The sequence below is a fragment of the Cryptomeria japonica genome, chromosome 4, assembly GCF_030272615.1.
Source record: "Cryptomeria japonica chromosome 4, Sugi_1.0, whole genome shotgun sequence".
NCBI lineage: Eukaryota > Viridiplantae > Streptophyta > Pinopsida > Cupressales > Cupressaceae > Cryptomeria > Cryptomeria japonica.
The window spans coordinates 368,233,553-368,256,885 of record NC_081408.1 but is presented as its reverse complement, the minus strand read 5'-3'; the positions used below and the strand labels follow the sequence as shown (position 1 = coordinate 368,256,885).

At 36.1% G+C, this 23,333-nt stretch overlaps 1 protein-coding gene across 5 annotated transcripts in view; it reads right to left on the bottom strand.

The window, feature by feature from the left end:
- The window catches only part of LOC131047154 (mediator of RNA polymerase II transcription subunit 13), a 171,810-nt gene that overhangs the window by 97,912 nt on the left and 50,565 nt on the right, over positions 1–23,333 (bottom strand). For all 5 annotated transcript variants that reach the window (XM_057981012.2, XM_057981031.2, XM_057981024.2 and 2 more), the window contains exons 3-7: positions 20,047–20,120; positions 19,745–19,887; positions 19,562–19,648; positions 19,258–19,345; positions 19,046–19,129 (exon numbers count right to left, since the gene is read on the bottom strand). In XM_057981012.2, coding sequence (XP_057836995.2) covers positions 19,046–19,129; positions 19,258–19,345; positions 19,562–19,648; positions 19,745–19,887; positions 20,047–20,120 — 476 coding nt within the window. The remainder of the gene's footprint in view (positions 1–19,045; positions 19,130–19,257; positions 19,346–19,561; positions 19,649–19,744; positions 19,888–20,046; positions 20,121–23,333) is intronic.

Genomic DNA, 23,333 nt, shown 5'->3' with positions numbered 1-23,333 from the left:
CTTGTCACATCTGTGAAGGCTAAGGCCATGGAGGCTGAATTGCAGGAAATCAAGCTTAAGAGGTTCAAACCTAGAGCTGATTTTGATTATAGAGGTATGAAGGAGAAGATCAAGAAATCCTTTGTGCATGTTCATCGCATTGAAGACATCTGGGTAGATCTCCACACGGAAGCCGAAGTTCTGAAGATGGATTACTGCAAGCTCACTGTTGAGCAAATTGTTGACTTGAACTTGGCGGATATCCCACAAGGGATGATCGATGACGGGCATATACTTGATCCTGAATACACTTCACGAAGGGTTGAGGAAGCTCCACTTCCTTTGATCCAATGGTCACACAAGGAGTGCGTCTCCATCCTTGACAGATTTCAGCCTATCTTGGCCAACACTAACGCATGGCTGAAAAGTAATGCTCTTAGACTTATCAAAATCAAGGTTGGTAAAGAAGATGATTCTACAGGGCCTCTTGGACGGAAGTCTGAGATTCAAATTGATAACAAGGAGGGTGCTTCATCTTCAGGCACAAGGATCAAGTTACGAGTTAGTCGTGCAGTAGTGCTTCCTCCTGAGGAGATGACTACTCGTGGGAAGGAGAAATCACGGTTCCATGTTCGGGTGATTGATCTGGATAATCCAGAAGAGGGGCAGCAATCTGACGATGCGCCTAAGTCTCCAGTTTCAGACTCGCCTCACGAGGTCATTCCTCCAGTTTCCATTGACACGCCTATTTCTCCTCCTGATTTGCTCGTAGATGAGTCTCCTCAGAATGCAGTTCCCATTTCAGCATACGAGCCTTCTCCTGATCGACAACGAGAAAGTGTGTTGAAAGTTCCTGAAGATAATCCCACTTGCATTCAGTTATCAGAAATTGATACTTCCACTTCTGGTTTTGAAGAATTCATGAGGCAATCTTCATGTCCATTGGTAACTGAGCAAACAGTGGTCGCTATTCAAACAGATATTCCTCCCAGGGTGACCACGGTAATTCAAACAAAAACTGCTTCTCCTTTGCCTACGGCTGCTACTGGAAGTAAGTTGATGACTTTGCCTCCATGGCTTAGTTCTTTCACCCCGAAAAGGAAGAAGCAAGAGATCTCACCTGATGCCTTTGACTACCAGCAACTCAAACAGTCCAGATCCAAAGTTGCTAAGAAGGCAAAGACTATCTCTAGGGTAACTGTTGATAGCAACAAGATGAAAGTAGCTGAAATTGTGGAACCTATTGCAGATAAACCACTTGATGAAATGTCAGCTGCTGATTATAAGGTTACAAGGGTAGAATTGGGCAAGCAAACACATGAGGTCATTAAACATGATGCTCAGTTTTCTGTTGCTTCACTAGTGCAAAGGTGTGACGATCTTCTTGCGAAGAAAGACAAGCTAGAAGAAGAAAACCGACAGCTCATGGCAGCCATTCATAAAATCACAAAACCTGCTGCTGAAGGGAGGAACTCCATAGGTTCTTCTGGTTCCCAAGAATCGATTCGTGGAGTGGAAAGGACTGCTCAGAAAGTACAAGCACTGGATTCCTGGGTTGATCAGCTTCATGATCAATGTGTACAAGTGGTAAAAGACATTTTTCAAATAATGTCTAAGTTGGAAACCATTGAGGAGAAACTGGATCAGACTTCTAACACTTTCAAAAAGAATCTGAAAAGTGTTGAGAAAAGTTTGGCAATCTGGCGTACCATGCCCCAACAACAGCTGAGTATTTTGCAGGAGCACGCCATCATCTCTTCCAGGGTCATGTACTTGGAATTTGAAGAACTCATGGAAAACAAGACCCTTGTTCTTAAATCCCTCATTGAGGAGATCAGTGATGCAAAGAGATTCCGGGATGAAGTCTATCGAGGTATTGTCTCACATTGTGAAAGGGCCTCTTGCAATATAGTAAGTCAGGATGGAGAGCCGATTCTAGAAGAAGTTCTTGCTGATTTACAGACGAGGATTCATAATGAATGGAGGAGCGAACAATTCTCAGCAGCTTCAATTCAAGCATTGATGAAACACCAAGCCTTTTTGCATGAGATCCAGTCTATCCTGGATAAAGACAATTCCGCGCTCCTCCACTGTCACGACACTATTGTGAAGAGTATGGTTGTTGCTAAGAACACCCATGAACCGAATCCCGAGGAACTACAAGCGAGCATCCGGAAATTTCAAGGATTCGTGTCTTCACAAAATGCAACTTAAGTGTTTTTCAACACTTAATTGAATTTTCCCTCTTTTGTAATCTTTAGTTGTAATTTTGTTTTGACAAGTTACATGTAAAAGTATTTTTTGTAAAATGCAAGTTACACATTACTTGCACTTTTGTAATTACATGTAAGGCAACTACAAGTTGTGTCCGATTAGGACTGTAGTTGGAATAAGTCTTAGTTAGTTAGAGTAACTCTTAGTTAGTTAATGAAGTCTCAGTTATTTATTTAATGAGTCTTGGTGGTTGAGAGAATCTCTCAAGTTAGTTAGGATCCTCCCACCTTTTCTCAAGGCTCCTCTTCTATAAATACTTGAGAGGTCCATTGTAAATATATCTTTTGGAAAGCAAGCAAAAACTCTGCCAAATTTACAGCAAGAAGTCTTTGAGCTTATGTATGTGGATTGAAAGTTTTTGAAGAATAATAAAAAAGGATTACTCAAGTTTTGAGTCTTTGAGCTACATGTTTGAGTTTGAATCTTTTTATATCTTCTATGCAAAGTGTTTCTAAAGGAGCTTAGTCCAATCTGATTTGAAGTCTTTGAGCTGCAAGTAGAGAAGATTAATTAAAATAGGAAAATCTCTAGAAGGAGCAGCAAGTCTTTGAGCTTGCGTCTATTCTTGAGGAAAATTATTGTTTGATAAGAAATAGCAGCAAGTCTTTGAGCTTGCATTAGTTCTTGTCTCTGTGTTAAAAGAATAAATTATTCCGGTCTTTGAGTTGTTGTCTTTTATTCGTTCTAAAATTTAGTATAGCAAAGGGTAGATAGGACTTCCAATAGTCAAGTCTTTGAGCTTGATATTGCTGTCTCGTCCCGAAGGAAGTGACGGAAGTCTTTGCGCTTTCAAGAAACTTCATTTCCTTTCTCTCATTTCACTTGAAAGTAGTTACTGTTGTTCATATTCAATCGCTATCCTTTTCTGTGAAGAGAAAAGGATATTGTCTTTCTTGAAGAAAGAAGAAAGATTGCTGTCCCATCCCATTTTATTTTCCAAGTTGTAGTTAGATAGGGGGAGCCTTCCCTTAATTAGGAGAGTTTTTACTCATGTGTTGTGGTTGAAACCACAATTTTGTATATTTCCCCAAGTGTACAAAATTTTCAACCAACAGAACTCTGGAAAGAAAGAAATAGGCGCATCTTTAAGAATGCAAAACTAGATGCCCTAAGAATCATCAATAAGATAGAGTCAGCTGTCACTGAGCTTGTGAACAATAGACTCACCTCAGGTTCACTAAAAAATGCTTCTATATCTTATTGGGATGAAAGGATAAAAAAACGATGGAAGGGCTTGTCCTTTCCTCCCTTTGTAGGAGAAGGCCCTTCGGCCAGCCTCCGATCTAGAGCAACATGCAGATGGCAGCCCCCTGGTGAAGGGTGGCTGAAGTTAAACTTTGATGGGGCTGCCCGGGGCAACCCAAGGCAAGTTGGGATAGGATGCATTGTTCATAACTGGGAAGGCAAGGAAATAGCATCCCTTGCCTCTCCGGCTGGCATCAACACAAACAACTAGGCAGAATTGATGGCCCTGGTGGAAGGCTTGCTTTTATGCAGGAAACTTGAAGCTAAATGCTTAAATATTGAGGGAGATTCGGCTATAGTTGTCAATGCTCTAAGAAAAGGGAGCATGCCCAATTGGAAACTTAATACCTTGCTATCAAAGGCTATAGACCTATGCAAAGGCCTGGATAGGTTTACTAGTTAATCATATCTATAGGAAAGGTAATAAAAGGGCAGACGAGCTAGCCAACTTGGGGGCTGATGGCATCAAGCTCCTGTCTATGCCAACCTAAGACAAGATCTGTCTTCATAATCCCCCCACATCCTGCGTGTTTGGATCTTAGTTACCTTGGTTTAGCTCCATACTCAAACCATCCCCTGAACCCTGCAGTTCAGATAATCATTAATCCTATATATATATCTAGGCATATCTAGATAAGTTTACATATCCATATTTAGATCTAGAAGGAGATTCGGGGCGACCTCAAACTTTCTCTAATATATATATATGGATGTATGCATATATATAGTATATATATACATGTATAGATATATATGTGTGTGTGTATATACACATAGATACAAACACATACACACATTCATACATAAATACACATATACAGATCTATATATACAATTATATGTATGTATGTATGTATGGATGCATGCATGAATGGATGTATCTACACACATTCACACATATATTTCTTCAGATATATATATACATATATACACACACACACACACATATATATATATATATCCTTGAGATAGATATATTTAGATATATATATATATATATATATATATATATACTCATGTATAGTTTTATATATATATACACATTTATTAAGATATAGACTTATATACATAAACATATATTTTTCAAGCATATTTATGTCTAGTTAGGCTCGGATCCCAGCAAGTCTATCCTTAGATTTAGAGTCATCTCTAATTGCTCAAATCCTCCAAACCGCTTATCCAAATACTTTCAGAGCCACTGTTTAAATATTCAATTATTTATTTACTCCTCTAGGAATATCTCCTTTTACCTCACTCAGATAGGCTCTAAATCATACAGATACTTTGTGATTTAATTGGCACCATTTTCCTTTCTTACTGGACTATACCTAAATGTAGCTTTATTGCCACGATGTCATTTCTAGATAAGCTTGAGGATTAGCAGAAGACTAATCCATGCATTAAATAAGTATAGGTTTATAAACATGATTTCATATCTCATCTAAGTATATGCGGCATGGATATAAAGCTAATATTATTAATGTAAAGATGGCCTTTCTCTAAGACTTAAGCCTTTCTAGGTATCTATCGCTATATTTTCCATTGTCCGAACCCCTATAGTTGGAGAGCTTCAGTTGCCGTATGAAACATTATTGCCGGGCATCACACGTCAACTTCCTTTCTCGATCAAGGCCTTTTGACGGCTCATTGCGAAGTTGAGTTTATGTCTCCGCAGTGATGGGACAGTTGAGGTACCCTATGCTTGATGGCTGTAGGGTTAATATTAATGATCTTACGCCTTGAAATTAACACTCCATATTTGGTATTTACTCTTTAGTAGTTGCTCATTATGCAACTTTAAGAGTGCGAGTCCTATTTTGGAATGCTAAGTTTCTTCCTGCTAAGCAACAATGGATACAACACTCAGGCTTTTGGGGCTGAAACATCAGATGGCCTTCGTCGGTGAGATTAAGGACGAAAGGCTGAGAGGTATTCTTGTCCAACAGAACCCTTTGATTTCTGGAGTGGTAATGAAATTTTTTGGGAGGGATTTCATTATGAACAAGGACCGAACCAGAGCAAACTCGGATATTGCAGCAATGTTTCTAGTCCTGGCAATGCATTTTGAGAGGGATAGGGACACAGTGGCGAAATTATGTAAGAAGGTCTTCATTAAAGACATTCTTGGTGAATTGGAACGGGTTATGGTTAATATAGATGAAGAACTCAGAGCTCCCAAACCATGGGACTATGATGTCCTTATCAGGAAAAATAACCCGGTCCCTCGCTCCCCTATTCTGGTAATTGAAGACTCGGTGACTTTCAAAGCTCTGCACTCTGTCAGAAGTAGGAATTTCCTATTTCTCTCTTGGATTCTCCAAGTTAAGAAACCCCCACGAGAGAAGTGGTTGCAGAATTATCTGTAGGCGGAAAATATCACGGTCATCCCTGATCATATGCCTCTCCCTCGTTCCCCTGTTGCCCTCTCAGCAGATGCACCAGAGGGCTCTGGGCCTCATCCTCCCCACAAGCTGAGCAAGAAAGGATGAAGGCCCCTGGAATGGCATTCTTCAAGGACGAGGTCATGTTATCAGAAATAATCTTTTTTGTTTTAAGTAGTTATACTTAGAGGCAATACGCTTATCAGCCTTTTTATCCTTTTTGAAAAGGAATGCTGCATGGATGATCTTTCAAAACTTTTCCATTTGGACTTGAGATGGTTTTTTCCTCTTGCTGTTTTTTGATTTACGAAGACATGAAGCTATTTATCCATAAGAAATATATAGTAGGTGATTATATAAAGGCATAATATGGATCTTTCAATCTCTGTTTTTTTTGTAAGAAATCTACTTTCCTGAGTCTTTCTTATGTTTCTAGGTTAAAAGGGGGGAAGTGTCAATTATGCTTTGAGGCTGCGTTTATAAGGGTTTTCTGCTTTGATACATGTATTGGTAGTTTCAATTTCCAGTAGTCATCCTATGGCCCTCATTAGCACAATCTCGTTCTACAGATATATACTCAGAAATTTCAAAATACATACATATTTTCATACTTATATATATATATATATATATATATATATATATATATATATATATATATATATATATATATATATATATAGACATATATATGTATATATACATATATATATATGTACATATAAACATATGTATATGGATATGTATACATATAAATATATATATACAGATATATATATACTCATATACTTATATAGATATACAAATATGCATACATATATATATATACTCTCGGTTATCTTTCAAGATTATTCACAAGCGTCAACCTATATAACTATATTTACATTAAGTGAGGAAAATTTTCTGTTCTTGCCTTCTCTAAATATGCAGTCTTCGTGGCTTACTTCACTCCTCTCCCACATCGCATTCTTATATTCTTATCTTCAGTCTTAATAGGGTATCAATCCGGATAATAGATCAGGGTCACTTTTGCAGGAAATATTTTCTCCACTAAATGTTTGATTATACTTGCGTTTTAAAGTTGTTTACCAAATCTAGGAAAACAGGATTTTACCTATAGTTAACAATGAATGAGGTAAAAGTAAGTGTGTATTGAATCTTTAAGACAAATTTTTATGTAGTCATATTGTAGCATTTTGTTCAGCATACCCAGTAAATTGTATATTTACTTCTGACATTAGCAAAGCACCTGAATGTATGCATTTAATGGTATTTACTCACACTCATGATATATATTTTAGAATGTGTATCAATGAGAGTATTTCCAATGCCACTAGCTTGTCATATCTTAAGACTATGGTTTAAAGGAAGCTAAAATGCAGAACTCGAAGTCTGGACAGAAATCTATATCCTGCAGGGTATAATCATACTCTGTCATCCTCTCTGCTAGAAATGATGGGGAAAGGGAAGAGAGCGACTGAATCCCACTTACCTACTTTTGTTATTGTAGCTTGGATCTCATCCTTCTCAAGGAGCACATCCAGGAGCATTAACAGGAGTCGGTAAGTTGGAGATCCCTTATCTGATGGAGTCTTGGTTAATCACTCAGTTTTAAGTTTCACATCTCTTATGTATATTCTGTGAGGATAGGTTTCACAGGATAATTTACTAAAGGATCTCTCTAGATGGACAGTTAAAATTTCATTTATGATAAAGGATTGATCGATACTAACATATCTGCCTAGTGTTTAAATTACTAACCATGCAAGCCAAACAGATATTTCTCGAGCAATTAAGGGATAGTATTTACAATCAAAGAACATCTTCAGAACCATGCAGGTGGAAGTTAAGGGACAAATGATTTCTGAAATTCAAAACCTGAAATTTGTAAATTAGGGCTTGTAAGAGAGGGGTAAAATAGAAACACCCCCTCCTAATCACCCTGGCCCGGGGTGGTGTTGTATTAAAAGTTGGAATTTTTTTGTATTAAATCAGAACTAGCTGGACTATGGTCCCAGGCAAGGCCGGAGGTTTTCTCGCCTCCACTCTTTCCTATCGGCGCCCGCACGAGTGGAGTAATGTAAATTTCAAAATTATTAATAAAATTCTTGGCCTCGGCCTCTTACCGATCAAAAGAAAAAAAAAAAAAAAACAATTCCAACAATTTTCTGGTTATAGATATTGCTAACTTGTTGTACACTGACATGCCCTGGCTAGATGTCCATAATCTAAGTCACCAGGTTTGAATTCGAATTCGAATTCGGCAACAAAAAAATTCGGATGAAATTCGACAAGGGTAAAAAATTTGAAAAAAAATCGACATTAAATTCGCTTATATAAATTTAAATTATTTAAATATATAAATAATAAATTCATTAAATTATAAATATAACTTAAATTTTTAAATATATTTGAAATTCTATTATAAAATAAAATAAATTTGAAATGAAATTAAAATTAAATAATATTATATCAAATTTAAAATTAATATAAATATTTAACAATGTAAATTAAAATTATTAAAAATAAAACTATATTATGAATTTATATTACATTATAATTAATTTTAAAAACTTCTTTAAGTCATATTCCGTAATTTATAATACATTATCTTTATATATTACTAAATTAAAAATACATCATCTAATTTTAATACATTATCTTTATAAATTAAATGGTCTAAGTGATTGAATGGGGGCTCACCACGACTATTGTATATCGGCCCTTTAAACATTATCTTTATGCATTATCGTTATATTTACTCTATCGTGAATTCAGATAAACTCCAATAAATTCCTTTTGGAAAGGGATTTTTGCAGCGGGAAGCACAGTTATCATTAAATCGATGGTTCTTATTTGTGCATTGCGCCTTTCAGATTTGTGGGGAAAAACCCTTGTTCCAGCGAAGCGTAAGGAGAATACACTTATTCATTTCCCGATTCGCAACTGCAAAATATATTTCAATTTTTAAAGCCCTAGTTTTTCTTCGTATGAATTTTGGGCCAAATTTGAACGAATTTTTAATGTTTTATGGCATTCCCCAAATTTTGAAATTCGGCGAATGCGGTGACTTAGTCCATAATCATGGCATTTCAAGCATCCGAAATGGCTGTTGTTATAATCAAGGGTTGCTCCAAGGGTTTCTGTAGATCCAAGTTGACACAAATTCAAGCATAATATGAGTCTTGGGTTTCTGGTTAAATTAGGGGAAACAATGTATTCTTCAATTGCTGAACCTATCATTTTAAATACATTTTTCTGCCAGTATTTGCTAGGAAGAAGTTTGAGTCTAGCCCAAACAAGAATCACAACTGCATGATCCTCTATTTGGTTGAAAGCTAAAATCCAGTGCTTCATGAAAAGTCCAGATTTATTGAGAAACCGGGATTCTCCTTGAAATATTTTTCCTAATTCCTGATTGGATGCAAATATGTCCATGAAGCATTCTTTGGACACCAAAAGGGTTTTGATTGTGCCCATCAGCTTCCAGTAATCCAAAGTCTCCCCACATTCAGTGCTCTGAGTCTAGGAAAGGCATTCATGAAATGGCAAATTGACGCTATTTCTTTGAATAGAAAGCCTTCCCTCTATTTCTTTCAAGAAGATGGTAATCTTTGGGGCATCTATTATTCAGAGGAAGGACCCATTTTATTTGTGTAGAAAACATGGGTGTAGTACCCCTCCCTTGATCAGACTTTTTCGATACTCTTTTTGGACCATGGTTGACTTTTCAGTGGTTGTGTGGATACACTATGTGGTGATGCTTTTATTCAAATATTATGCTATTATGGACTATGCTTTGATGTGTGATTCAGTGAATGTTCATTATGCATTATTTCCTTATGAATGATTAGATGTTAACTTTATTATGTGTTATTGACCATGAACTAACACATTTACCTTATGTATGAGTTGCATTATGTATTCGTTTTCATGTTTGTGTGGAGTTTGTATGGGGTGCGAGGAGATGATTTCCCATCACTCACTTCAGTGAGGCACGAAATGTCACAATTCTCCTTCCCTAGTGTGTTTACAGTGTTTGTATATATATATGAATGTGTGGTTCGGTGATGCAGGAATTGCAGGTACAAAGTACTGACTCCACAGGTCTGAGCATACCTAATTAACCTAACCTGATGGAAGTAAAGGAGATAGTCTTGAGTCCCTAAATATCATCCCTAGCCTTGCTCGATAGTGAGCATTGTCAGTCTTTTGTCAACCTTTCCTATGTTGGTATGTGAGTCAAGTCTTTATTTTGTTAAGATGAGTTTGTGTGTTATGCGTTTTGTGACTTTATTAAATTTCTTCTAGTGTTATTTTATGTGAAATTAATTATTAATACCTGAGGGTAATTAATAATTAATGTGTATTGTCATGCTTAAATTATATTAAGGATAATTAATATGGGAACCTTTTTTTGTTAAAATAAATAAATCAATCATACTAGGTTGATTAATTAAATTAATGGTAAAATATATATTATCGAATGGAATTAATATTGTGTCTTGTTGACTTTTTTGTGTGTGGGGAAATTTTGTACTGATTTGGAAAAAATATTTCAAATTTGAATTTCAGGAAAAGTAATATTTTCCAAGGAAAAGAATTTTGCCCTAGAAGATATTTTGGGTAAAATCCTTTATACTTGGGGATTTTTCCAAAATAGGGAGTTCTTTCATTTTGGGAAATTTCCTCTCTGTTGTTGAATGTGGATTTTGCTGGAGGTGTTGAAGAAATTTTTGAAGGGGTTTTAGTTTGGTGAAAAGCTCGGAAAGACTCTTCAATTTTTTTCCAGGAAAGCATATAAGGTTGGTTTTTGAATCTTTGTTTTTTAATTTTAGTGTTGTTTAAGAAATCTTTGTGATTTTTGTGTGCTATGTTTAGTAGAGAAAATCTATTGAAGAATCTTGTAGGAAAGAAGTAAATGGTTGTAGTTTATTGTGGAAATGTAAATTCTTTGTTTAGTTTGTTTTAATTTCTCCATGTAGAGCAATAAAATCTAGGTTGGGAATTCGAAATTTCAAAAATTAGTGTTTTTGTTGTGACTGGAAAAATGAGGAAATTTGAATCTGCTATGGTTGCAGATAAAATGTAATTTACCAGAACAAATGGTTTGTTTGTTGTTTATATACAACTATGTTTTGTTTGAATTTATTTTAAAAATTTGTTTTAGCAAGCTCAGAAAGAAAATATTTTTTTTAAAATTATTACCAAATTGGGGGAAGGGCATTTTAATTTTGTTGTGTTTTATTTATTTGTGTTTTGTTTTTTGGGGGGGCATTTGATTTTTGTCGTGTGGGCATACCACAACGTGGGAACCCACGACTGTGGGTGTCGTGGGCACTCTCACAGCGTGGGTCTCCCACTCACCCACGCCCTCCTCTCCTTCGTGGTTCCCACCTTTCCCACACCTCCCCTCCTTGCAATACGTGGGCCCAGCAAAAATAATAATTAATTTAAGTTTTTTTTTTAACATTAATATATATATATATATATATATATATATATATATATATTAGTATGTATATATGTTTGGAAATATGGAAATAGTTAATTCTGCTTTTTAAATTATCAGATTTAAAAGTATATATATATATATATATTGCTTTATATATGTATGTATAATTATATATACATATATATGACTAAATTTATCTATTGTTGTTTTAGAATTTTTAAATTGATGTTAGTGAATATGGATTGGAGGAATATATTGTTTTTGGAAACTATTGAAGAAATTGATTTAAATCGAAATTTAGAAATTATAGTGAAACTTGGTCAAATATGAACTTGATGGAAAAACAAAATCTATATTCGAATGTGAATAATGGTTTGGGTTTCATATATGTTTTGGTTTCTTAATCAAGTCATCGTGCAAGTTAATTGGTTATATGTTGATTTGTCCTTGTCATGTTTTTTTTCCCTTTTGTGGTCTTGTCTCGTGAGTAGACCGAATTGTCTGTATTACACCTCCACTTGGTTAAACCTAGATGGTAGGATTTGAGTGACCAAGTATATTTCTTCAGTTGTGTTTGAACTCCCTGTGTATGGTTGGCTTTTATGGTTGTTTTTGCCTTGGAATGTTTGGGGATTTTGTAGTGTCATAAGGAAGAGTGGCTTCCGAGTGGGGATCAGGCCCAAAGTGGCTGACAAGATAATCCCCTAGGAAGTTGGATAATTAAGTGATAACCTAATAATATATTAGGAGGTTTGGGTAGCTTAAATACTGATTGAGATTAATTGTACCCCACTCATGGTTGAGTGCTTGTACAGACTCGGGATGCAGTGGGAAGGCCTAAGACTTGGATGGGGCCAGGGGTTCAGGAGAGGCTGCTAGGATGGGAGTCGGGGCCTATGGAAGCCTGCCAGGATAACCATTCCAGGCTATGCGATGACACTCTTCCCTTATGTTCACTGATGTGTAGACTTGTTGATGTCACCTGGAGTTTTATTGTGGAGTCATGTTGTGTGTGTATGTTTATGTAGTTATCCAATGTAATGTTTAGACCATGTGTGCATTCTTTGTCGTTTGCTAGAGGGTCTTAATGCTATCTCCTACCATAGTGGGGTGGTTCTTTTTGAGCCACATGGTCGGGTGGTAGTGCCACTTTCCATTGGGTGTTCGTTCCTTCCATGCAAGGGTTGGCTGCGCAAGTGCTCCAGTGGTTCTCGTGGATTTGATCATCTCGTGTTCCAGTTGGAATTATCTTTGTTCTTCTTGGATCATTCTTGTAGTTCTTAGACCTTATGTGGTCAGATGTATCATTTGTTCATGTATGCCTTCATGGCAAGATTTAATTTTGATGTAATCATTGTGTACTCTTGTGAGACTCGGTGTTTTAAGTGCAATGTAACATTATGAAGACCTTGTAATGTAAATGCAATGTATTATGATGAGATTTAGATGGTAGGATTTATATCTTTAATTAGAGCATTGATGCAATGTAATTATGATGTAATTTAGGTGATAGATCTTTTATTTGTATAAATGGAATGACGGATTAAATGCAATGTTGGTTTAATTAAGTAATCCACGTTGGAAATCCTTTAGGAGTTGTAGTTTTAGTCTTCCAATTGTGCTTTGGTATGTTCTTTATGTTTTAAAAACAAATATTTCCACTCTTTTTTGAGTGTTTTAGTTGTATCCTTTAGGGTTTCTTGGCGGGGCATTACAATGGGACAGCTTATGGTCTTTTTATTATCATTTTAGAGGAACCCTATAAGTTCCTTGCCACTTGGTCTTGCTTGTTCTGAAGCCGTTACAATTTTGTACGATTGTTGTTGGAGTGAATCGTAGTCCATGCCTCATTCACTGGTTAAAGAGTGGAAAGCAGCAAATCAGAGTATTTTGAGCATTTTGAAAGAATCTGTGATGGAGAGTGATGATTCAGCAAATGAGGGAAAACACATGCTTTCAAAATTAACTGTGCTGCCCTTCTCTAATTAGTCCTTAAGATTGTTGTTGGACTGAATCTCAGTCCATGCCTCCTTCGCTGGTTAAAAGGTGGCAAAATCAGCAGATCAGAGTATTTTGAGCATGTTGTGAGAATCTGTGATGGAGATGATAATTCTGCAAATGAAAGAAAACACAAGCTTTCAATATTAACTGTGCTACTCTTCTCTACTTAGTCCTCCTAAAGTCTACTCTGCTAGTGCCTTGATAATCAAATTAATAAAAGTGTTACTTGCCGCTGCTTTTTACAGTCATTCCTTAGGAAACATAACATCTTTCAAACCCAAATCCAACAGAACATAATCTTTCAAAGCTAAGCCACAATGGAGACTGAAAACACCTTATACACTCTAAATTCATTTTAGCTTGGTCTACATCAGAGGTTACTGAGAATCCCACCCAGAAACAATCTGAATGACTGTGCTGCCGCCATAAAAGTAAAGTTAAGCCTATTGTTTCGTGGGCTATCAAAGTCAAACCTGGCCAAGGAGCGGTGGATGTACTTGAATGGACTGGGATAAGATAGTGTAAAGATATTTTCTAGAAAAAAACGGCAAATATTCAATCGTCGAGTTGAGTTCCATCAACACCATCTGATTAAAATGCCTAAAGACAGCATTAGGAATTGTTTGGAAGTACCTACATATAAAGGGGTCAAATCCTGGTCGGCGGTATCAGGCCAACATTTATTTAGCACAAAGTCCATCCACCAATAGCATTTTGATTCAGAATATGCAGTTGTATATTAGTATGATATCAAAGAAGATAAGCAATGTACAAATTAAAGAATATGAGCTAGCCATAGATTTCTTGAAGCTAGAACAACAAAGTCTATAAATTCAGTTACTGAATCAGATATATTTTAACATCAACAAAAAAATATAGACAAATTGTCAAAGACCATTTCAACATGTTGCTAATTAGTAATTTGCAAGTAAAACAATTCCAGCTGTGTCATTTACAAAACATTTGTGGCCACTGTGATTGAAGTTTAATATTATATGTTTATGAATAACAAAGTAAGATCATTGTAAAATGTACAATAAAATCAAGATGAGTGCTGTACAAATGTCACCTGTATTGTATATTGTAGTAAATAATGTATACGATGAAATTACAAAAAGCTGCTGAGTGGTTATTTCAGAAGGTTGTGATTGTACAGGAACCTCCAAAGCCCATAAGAATTCATTTTTACTGATTCTGTAGACATACCATTACTGACAGTCTCCCAATTTACCAGGCATTGTTCCTCATACAAATGATACAAACATGGTTTCTAACTTTCTACATAGTGTCTTAAAGTCCCTAGGGTTTTGTTGTCATTTTATGACACCCTTGGTCCATCAATGAGAACCGATCAGAGATATGATCAACTTGACCAATGCTGCCCCAGTTGATCATGGACAAAGCCAATGGTCATGAAGTGTTAAGTGTCGTCTTGTCGGGAGGCAGGTTCCAAGCCTTTTCCTTAATGAACCCGGAACCCCCAGGTTCCAATCCTTTTCCTTCATGACCCCGGAATTCCAAAACCCCCAAGTTCCAAGCCTTTTCCTTCATGACCCCGGAATCTTGGAACCCCCAGGTTCCAGGCCTTTTCCTTCATGACCTCAGAACCCCCAGGTTCCAAGCCTTTTCCTTCATGACCCTGGAATCCCGAAACCCCCAGGTTCCCGACTCCTCTCCCATTGCAGCAAGACCCGATGTCCGACATTCGACACATCCAGATGATGTAATCAACACTCAAGGTTCTTAATGCTCCACCCATGGATATAAGACTCTGCGAGTATGGGCAAGACTCACCAAGTCTCTAGACTCGAACTCGGCCGAGTCTAGCCCAGTTTTGGCAGACTCGCCGAGTCCCGTGGGTTAGACTCTGTCGCCCAGGCAGCAACTAAAAAGTGAAAAAAAAAAAAAACTTTGTTTTAAATGAAACAAATGGTTAAATATGTTTTGTCTCCCACCCTAAAAGGTCATTTTTGTTGTTTGCAAACACATGGAGAGAAAAAGAGGGTTCTGAGCAAAAAAAGAGAGGCATTGAAGAGCAGACCAGCAGATAGATTGAAGAGAGGATAAGGATTGTTGATTGTTTGTGCATATTTGTAGCTTGCATTCAAGCATTTGAAGGTGTTAAAGAAGGATTTGGAAGAGGTTTTCTAGCAGATTTATAGAGGTAAGTACCATTTTTTGGTTTTTTTTTTATTTTCTTACTTTCATATTTCCATTTTTTTGTACATTTGTTTTGTTTTTGTTTTATTTTTATATTGATGGAAAAAATATAAAAGTTGAAACCATAGTTTTGCTTTTTCTTTCTATTATTTATTTTTAGGTTTTAATTTATTTAGAATAAGAGACATTATGTTGATTATCTTCATTTATAATATATTGTAGTATAATGTCTCAACCTTTTGGTAGTGGAAGTGGTGCCCTAGTTAGACAAGATAAGGCTTGGAAACATGGCACCTTTGGATCAAAAAAAGGAGAAGTAACATGTATTTATTGCAAAACAAAATATAATGGGGGAGGTGTTAACCGGTTGAAATATCACATTGCAAAAATAGAATGCCATGATGCAAACCCCTCCAAAAAAACACCCCTTGAGGCTATACGCGAACTGCAAGCTCAATTAGAGGAATTTAAAGAGAAACAAGAATTAAAAAGGAAGCAAATGGAAGAAATGGCAGCCATTGGTGGAGAGGCTTCTTCGAATCCTCGGCCTCCATTTCCTGGATTTGGAAGGAGTGATCTGTGGTAGTGTGAGTGTGAGCATTGGGCCTCGAATTACGGAGTCGAGTGATCACTAATATTGGCTCCTCTGAGCCTTAGACTTCTCGCCTCTAGGCTCTAGCTTTTATGTTGATATATGTTTTGAACTTTTGATGACATGGATTTCATATTCCATGAATTTTGTAGACATTTGACACTCTGTATTTCTAATGTGTTATTTAGTTTAGCTTATTTCCTTCAGCTCAAGTCTTAAATTTGCATTTATACTTATGTGATGAATGTAAACTTGTGTATGTGTTCAAAGTAGCTTCTATTTGATAAGATCATTGTGTCTTTGAGGTTTATTTATTAAAAAATACATGAAACAAGTTTAAAATCGTTAAAAATCTTTGAATTTCTTGGGTTTTTAAATTTGTCGAGTCTTGGCCAAGTTTTTGCCAAGTCTGAGTCTGAGTCAAAAATCAGCTTGCTGAATCCGAGCCGAGTCCGAGTCCGAGTCCAAAATCAGCTTGTCGAGTTTGAGTCTTGTAACTATGGCTCCACCAACCCCAAAGACTTGTCTACTTTAATTAATGGAGCTACAAAAGCGCATTTAATGCTTTTTGCAGGATTGCCATCAAGTGGAATCTAGGGCCATGCTTATTTATGGTTATTTGATGGCCTTCATGTTAGGTCTGCATGCTATGACTTTGGAATGTCAGACAATCTGTTAATTTTATCAGATTTGAGAATGCTAAGGGTTATTTTATTTATCAAAGTACTTATTTTATCATATATTGATTTGGTCTCTTTTGAATATAAGCAAGAAACAGCAATCAGAATTTATGATTTGTATTTCAAAGAATATGTAACAGCAATGTTCGTATTTTTTGTGTAGGCCGACTAGTTCAATATTTTCGATTTCTATATTGTCCCTTAACAGCAGCTATACACCATATATACAATGGTGTGGAGGCATGCCTACGTAGAGGCATGCCTCTACATGGAATAGCATCCATGTAGAGACATGTCTCTTCTCTACGGAGACATGTCTCCACGAACCCGTGAGGGTTAGACCGATAAACATTAAAGACAATACGCTAAGATGCAAGATGGTATAATTAACCAGTTCGACTTTAAGTCGACTAATGTCTGTCAAGCGATTAAATGTAACAAGTCGATTATATCGACTATTGGTTTTAATAATCAGCTTTTCTTTATTACAAAAATGTATGTATATATTATATATACATATATATCAATAATGTAAATCACAGAAATTATTGTATATATAGATATATAGATACATATATACATTTGTAATATATATTAATATATGAATATTAAATCCAATCATCAATTACAAATACTTCAGTGACAATACATATAAGCTAATTTAACATAACTTGCAAGGATAAAGCAACTATCAAATGCTTAAGGCCAATTGGCCACTTAAGCATTTGATTTCGACGATCAGAATTATCTGACCGAAGCTACACAACATTAACACAATCCACCTTCTAGAAGTACTTTTCTTCTTGGGATTGCCTTGTCAGGGTATGGCCAAGTTACTTCCACGCACATCATGTCAGTTTTGTGCACTTCCCTGCCTTCCCTGACTAACATTCCTTTGTGCACGCCAAGGTCAAGGCTTCTCTTCCTTGACCATTGGTCTCTCCTATGCGACTAGTTTGTTGTATATAGGTTGTTAAGCCTCTTTGTAAAAGGTTCTCTCCCTACTAGCTTGAACTACTCTTTTCTCTTCCACTTCTCTTGAAGACTTGTATATTTTCTTGCATTTCTACAACTGTAAGCTTAGCCATTGGCCTGAGAATGAATTGAAATTATCATTCTTGCCTCCCTTCAACTTATGCATGTTGTGTATGTTTTCTTACCTTCAGTGTATGTGTATGTTTTGTGGCTTTGTCTCACGTATATGTTATGTTGACTTGTTTCGAAGTGTGACTTGTGGGAAACCTTCTCCCCTTTTGACTCTCAGCAAATTCTAATCTCCATACATGCATTTGGGGTCATTCATGCAACTCAAGTTTGTGCATCTCCAGGGTATTTAGATTTATTCTTTGTGTCATTTCAGGGTGGGGAGAGGAACATCTGTTATCTTGGTCCATCACCTACTTTCTTCTCTTTGCCTCTACAAGCTATTAGGATAGGTATAAGTAGAATTTGGAGTGTTGAGTTGGTTCAACACCTACACTTGGATTGAGAAGGAAGTCGGCCTTCTCCAGAGATTCAACCCCATTGCACAAGGTCCCACACTTCGGGGTTCTTTCCATGTTTCACAAGGTTGCTGAGTTGATAACTCAGCAAGGGTACAAATTTTTGTGACAACAGGTCTGTCCAACATGTCATTTGCATGTAACTATGTCTCTACCAATTTGTATATGGAGCATAAGAAATGTGATACAAGGTTTAAAAAAAGTAAGAAAGAAATTGTATTAACATCTGAAAATGACCATAGTAGACCAATGGTACTCAGAAAGTACATTCAGTACAATAGATAAGAGCAAGGGTAAAAATACATTAGGTTAGGACAAGTCACTAGACACTACGACTTAAAGGTAACATGAAATATTACATCCATACTTTTGCAATCTAGGGGGTACTGAATTACCCAAAGCACAAAGTAGTATTCTCATCAGTATGACTAAATACAATTTTGATGATGTATAATGTCTAACATCTTACAACAGCTTTCCATACTTGAGTTATATGGGAAGAAAACAAGTATACAGCCAAGTCTACTGACAACCTATTTTCTTAGTGAATGGTCTTTATTCGAACTGTTGCATTGACCAGTCAAATGGCATGTTTCAAAGAAGAATTTGTATTTAAAATTTACTTAAACAATACTGCCAGATTTAAGTACCTAAGTGCAAAAGAGTTGTGAAATTCAAAAATGTCAATATAATCAGATACCAAAAGTTCCCCAATTCTTGAAAGTAAAGAAGAATGTTTCTCTCTGTCTATCTCAAGCAATGAAATAAAGACAAACCTGAAGCTGAATTTATCCTGCCCAAAGGATTGGCATTTAACAAATACATCTCCAAATCTCATGTAATTGAGTCCTCTAAATGCTCTGCAAATGTAGAAGTTCATGTCCAAAAACAAAATACTAAAAAAGTCACCAATAGAGAAAAAATAAACAAATTCTAGCATCAAACATAAGTCATGATTGCATCCAGAAAAGTCTAACAGTTAGCAAACCTTTCAATGCGGTTTCTTAATGCTTGGGAAAGGGCAACTGCCACCTCTTCAGAATCACCTGGAGCAGACCATAGCCCAGCTCCAACCACTGGCTTCCAACAAACAAACACAATATAACGTAGTGAAAATCTCAATTATTTACTTTGATTGCTTGTTAATAGCATTTAATAGCTTAATTATTAATCTCTGAGCCCTTTTTTAGCATACTGAATAAAATATCAAAATAAGTATGCCTGCTATCAAATAAAGAGACATTTATTATCAAGAAACATGCAATACTTCTAATGCAGGTCGAATAAATCACCTTTAAGACCGCTCACAGCAGCCTGTGCAGATGCACCGATATTTGATTGGCGTCCAGGCAGGAAGAGCCAAAGTTTAATTTTCTCATCTGTAAGTATGACGTCGGCAACATTAATTTTAAACTTTTAATTAAGCAAAAGGTCTTGTAGTAAAAAATCTCTAGCCCATTCCTCATCATCCTTACCTGGGTTGTGGATACCTTGAGAAGGGTCCCATGGCCCCACAAATGAGTTAGTCCATGTGCTTAAAGAATCCTCATTTTGCAAATGGGCATGTGCTGAAAGAACCAGAAAAGTAGCAGCATCTTTTCGGTCCTCTATCTTTCCACTGTTTAACAAGCATCCCCAAATATTTCAGACCTCAATGGTAGAAAGCTAGAGAAAAGAAATTTAGAGAGACTGCACACATTCAAGAATACTTTCTCTCGTATTATTTAAATGCTTTTGCAATACACATCAATTATTTATAATATGTCCAATAACACACCTTTTGTCTCTCAAAGTGCCAATGTCTGTCTCTGAAGGCAGAAACTGGAACCATGAGACTTGTTGTAGACCTCCCTGCAAACAGAAGGATGATGTATCATTCCAAATTGCCCTAAAGAAAATGGGAAATGAATGCCCTGAGTAGAGAGAAATCACCCAGGCCCAAATTCAGTTAGCATACATCACCAGATAACAATAAATATTTTCAAATATATTGAACATATAACCAACATAATTAAAGATATAGCTTAGAAAAACCAAGGAAAACATATTAATATCCATGAAGACGAGAGTAAATGAGACTGTAAAGTACAGCTAGTTAAAAAAACCACAAACAAAAGACTGCCCACAAACATTTCCCCGTAAACGAAAAAAGAAAACTACAATTCAGCCAAAGAGTAGGTTTACCAAGAAAAGGCAAACTCAATAGCTAAGTAAAAAGAGAGTGCATAACCATCTTCAATCAAGCACAAAGTACCAAATATATGATGCCTATACAGTATACTGAACGATAATATTCAATAAAGCATTGAGTGCCAAATATACATTTCATCTCAAGGCAGAAAGCAAGAACCAGATTTTGATCAAGACCATCTCTATATAAAGCTGCCCCTTTACTTTAGTTTCTACTTATTTCCATGGTGTTTCTGGGACAGCAGGGGATGAGAGGCCTTTTTGTGGACAACAATTAAAAAACAAGGAAATTGTTAAAAGTATTAGCAATTTAATTTATTCATTTCATAAAGAAGTCATCATATTATAGAACAATATTACATAACATTAATGTTTAATAAACAACAAAAGGCCCAAGAGCTACAACTACAAAATGAGCAAAATGTAGAAAAAAAGCATGACAAATAAATCTCCTGCTGTTGCACCTGATCTCCGGCTAGAAATTCTGCATCAAAATCTGAGTCTCAGTGTGAGTCACTCTCAATATGAGAGACTATCTCATCACCCAACCAATCCCTCAGATGCCTCCATCAATATGTGTGGCATCTTCAAGATCAACATCCTAACATGTGGCTGGAATTTAGCAATACTCATAAGTTTCACAATCTTCAAGTCCCTAGGCATCATGCACAGCCACTAATTTCTCTGCTCATCAAAGGTAGGCAAAAATAATAGTGTGTGGACAAAATTGGTAACATGTGAAAGGAAGCAAGTGCCACATATCCTCAACTCTATTGCATCCTTAATATGCCATGACCACCATCTAATAGAATCATTTTGAGCTAGAATAGTCCTATCTCTCTTGACCTTTAGTTCGCTAAATGTTAGACCCAAAGATTGACAAAAGTGATCCATTACTCTTGAAATTTGGATGCCTCCTTAGTGCTTTACATCTCTTTTGAAGGGCCTTCATAAGCCCTTTTTTCTTTCACCTCTTTATCTTCAAATACAGGCACCTTCATACCCCTTGGTGAATATCATTTGAAATTTAGATTATAAGTTGCCATATCAAGCAAGGTGGTCATAGCATTCCACCATAATGTTGAAATGAACCTAAGATGCTCCTCATAAAATCCTAAATTATGGTCCCTACTATGAATTGTTTGCTTTATCTGGCCAAGAATGTTGTCAAACGTTTCATAAATCTCTCCAAGTCTAGGAAAATATGCATCAACATACCTAATCACTATACAAGTGAGATGAAAGAACAAATATATTTGCAAACAAAATTTTCAAAAAAGAAGACTCGATGAGTGCTAAAATTTTCAAATACAAAAAATTAAAAAATTAAAAGTTACAAAAATTACTAATTTCTTAACTCAAAGTGGACCACCAATCATTATCAAGAATCTTCTCCGCTCATCAAAAGGTAGGCAAAAATAATATTGTGTGTGGACAAAATTGGTAACATGTGAAAGGAAGCAAGTGCCACATATCCTCAACTCTATTGCATCATTATTATGCCATGCCCACCATCTAATAGAATCATTTTGAGCTAGAACAGTCCTATCTCTCTTGACCTTTAGTTTGCTAAATGTTAGACCCAAAGATTGACAAAAGTGATCCATTACTCTTGAAATTTGGATGCCTCCTTAGTGAATTACATCTCTCTTTTGAAGGGCCTTCATAAGCCCTTTTTTCTTTCACCTCTTTATCTTCAAATACAGGTGCCTTCCTACCCCTTGGTGAATATCATTTGAAATTTAGATTATAAGTTGCCATATCAAGCAAGGTGGTCATAGCATTCCACAATAATGTTGAAATGAACCTAAGATGCTACTCATAAAATCCTAAATTATGGTCCCTAGTACCTACTATGAATGGTTTGCTTCATCTGGCCAAGAATGTTGTTAAATGTTTCATAAATCTCTCCAAGTCTAGGAAAATATACATCAACATACCTAATCACCTATACAAGTGAGATGAAAGAACAAATATATTTGCAAACAAAATTTTCAAAAAAGAATACTCGATGAGTGCTAAAATTTTCAAATACAAAAAATTAAAAAAATTACAAGTTACAAAATTACTAATTTCTTAACTCAAATTGGACCACCAATCATCATCAAGGATCTTCACCTTGACACTCATCCCTTAAGTTGTGATGGCCTCTAACAACATACCAACTCGACATTAACCATCATTAACTGTTGAGGCTATTGCGCCTCAAGCATCCTCTCTAGCAAGATGAAGTAGCTAGCATATCTAGCCTCTACGATTTCGAGGAATTCTTCCTTTGAAAAATTCCTGAAAAAGCAAGTGCGGTGTGCTGGTTACAAATAAACATCCATCATTGCCTTCAACCAATCTAACTTCCCAGTGTCTTTTATTGTGTTGTTCAATGCATGAACAATATTGGGTCCAAAAAATGGGCATGTAAGAACCCTCCACCATCATGTCAACAAATCTACAAACATGGGTTGAGTTTTGAATGAATCAAATCAAAAACTGAAATTGAATGTTTGCATCCTTGCAATCCCCTAAGCAATGAACAACTCTAAGAAAACAAGAACTAGTTGCACATGTAATTACAAAATTTATAAGTGGCTAACGTCTAATATCAATCCATCCATCTATGATAGGAGTGCAAACTTTCCTTAGCTAGGTGTAATGTCCCTTATTAAGAGGCTGCCAAATCCTAAAGAGCAACATACATTACTACTTATTATGCTACATTAATTACATATTAAATAACTATGGTTGCTCATAGTACAACTGATCTACCCCAGGAGCAAAGGAATTCCAAGAGCTTACATTCAAGCCAAGACATGGGAAGAAGGAAACCGCATCCTCAAGTCAAGGTTCACCAAGTGTTGAAGATCTTACACGTTTGTT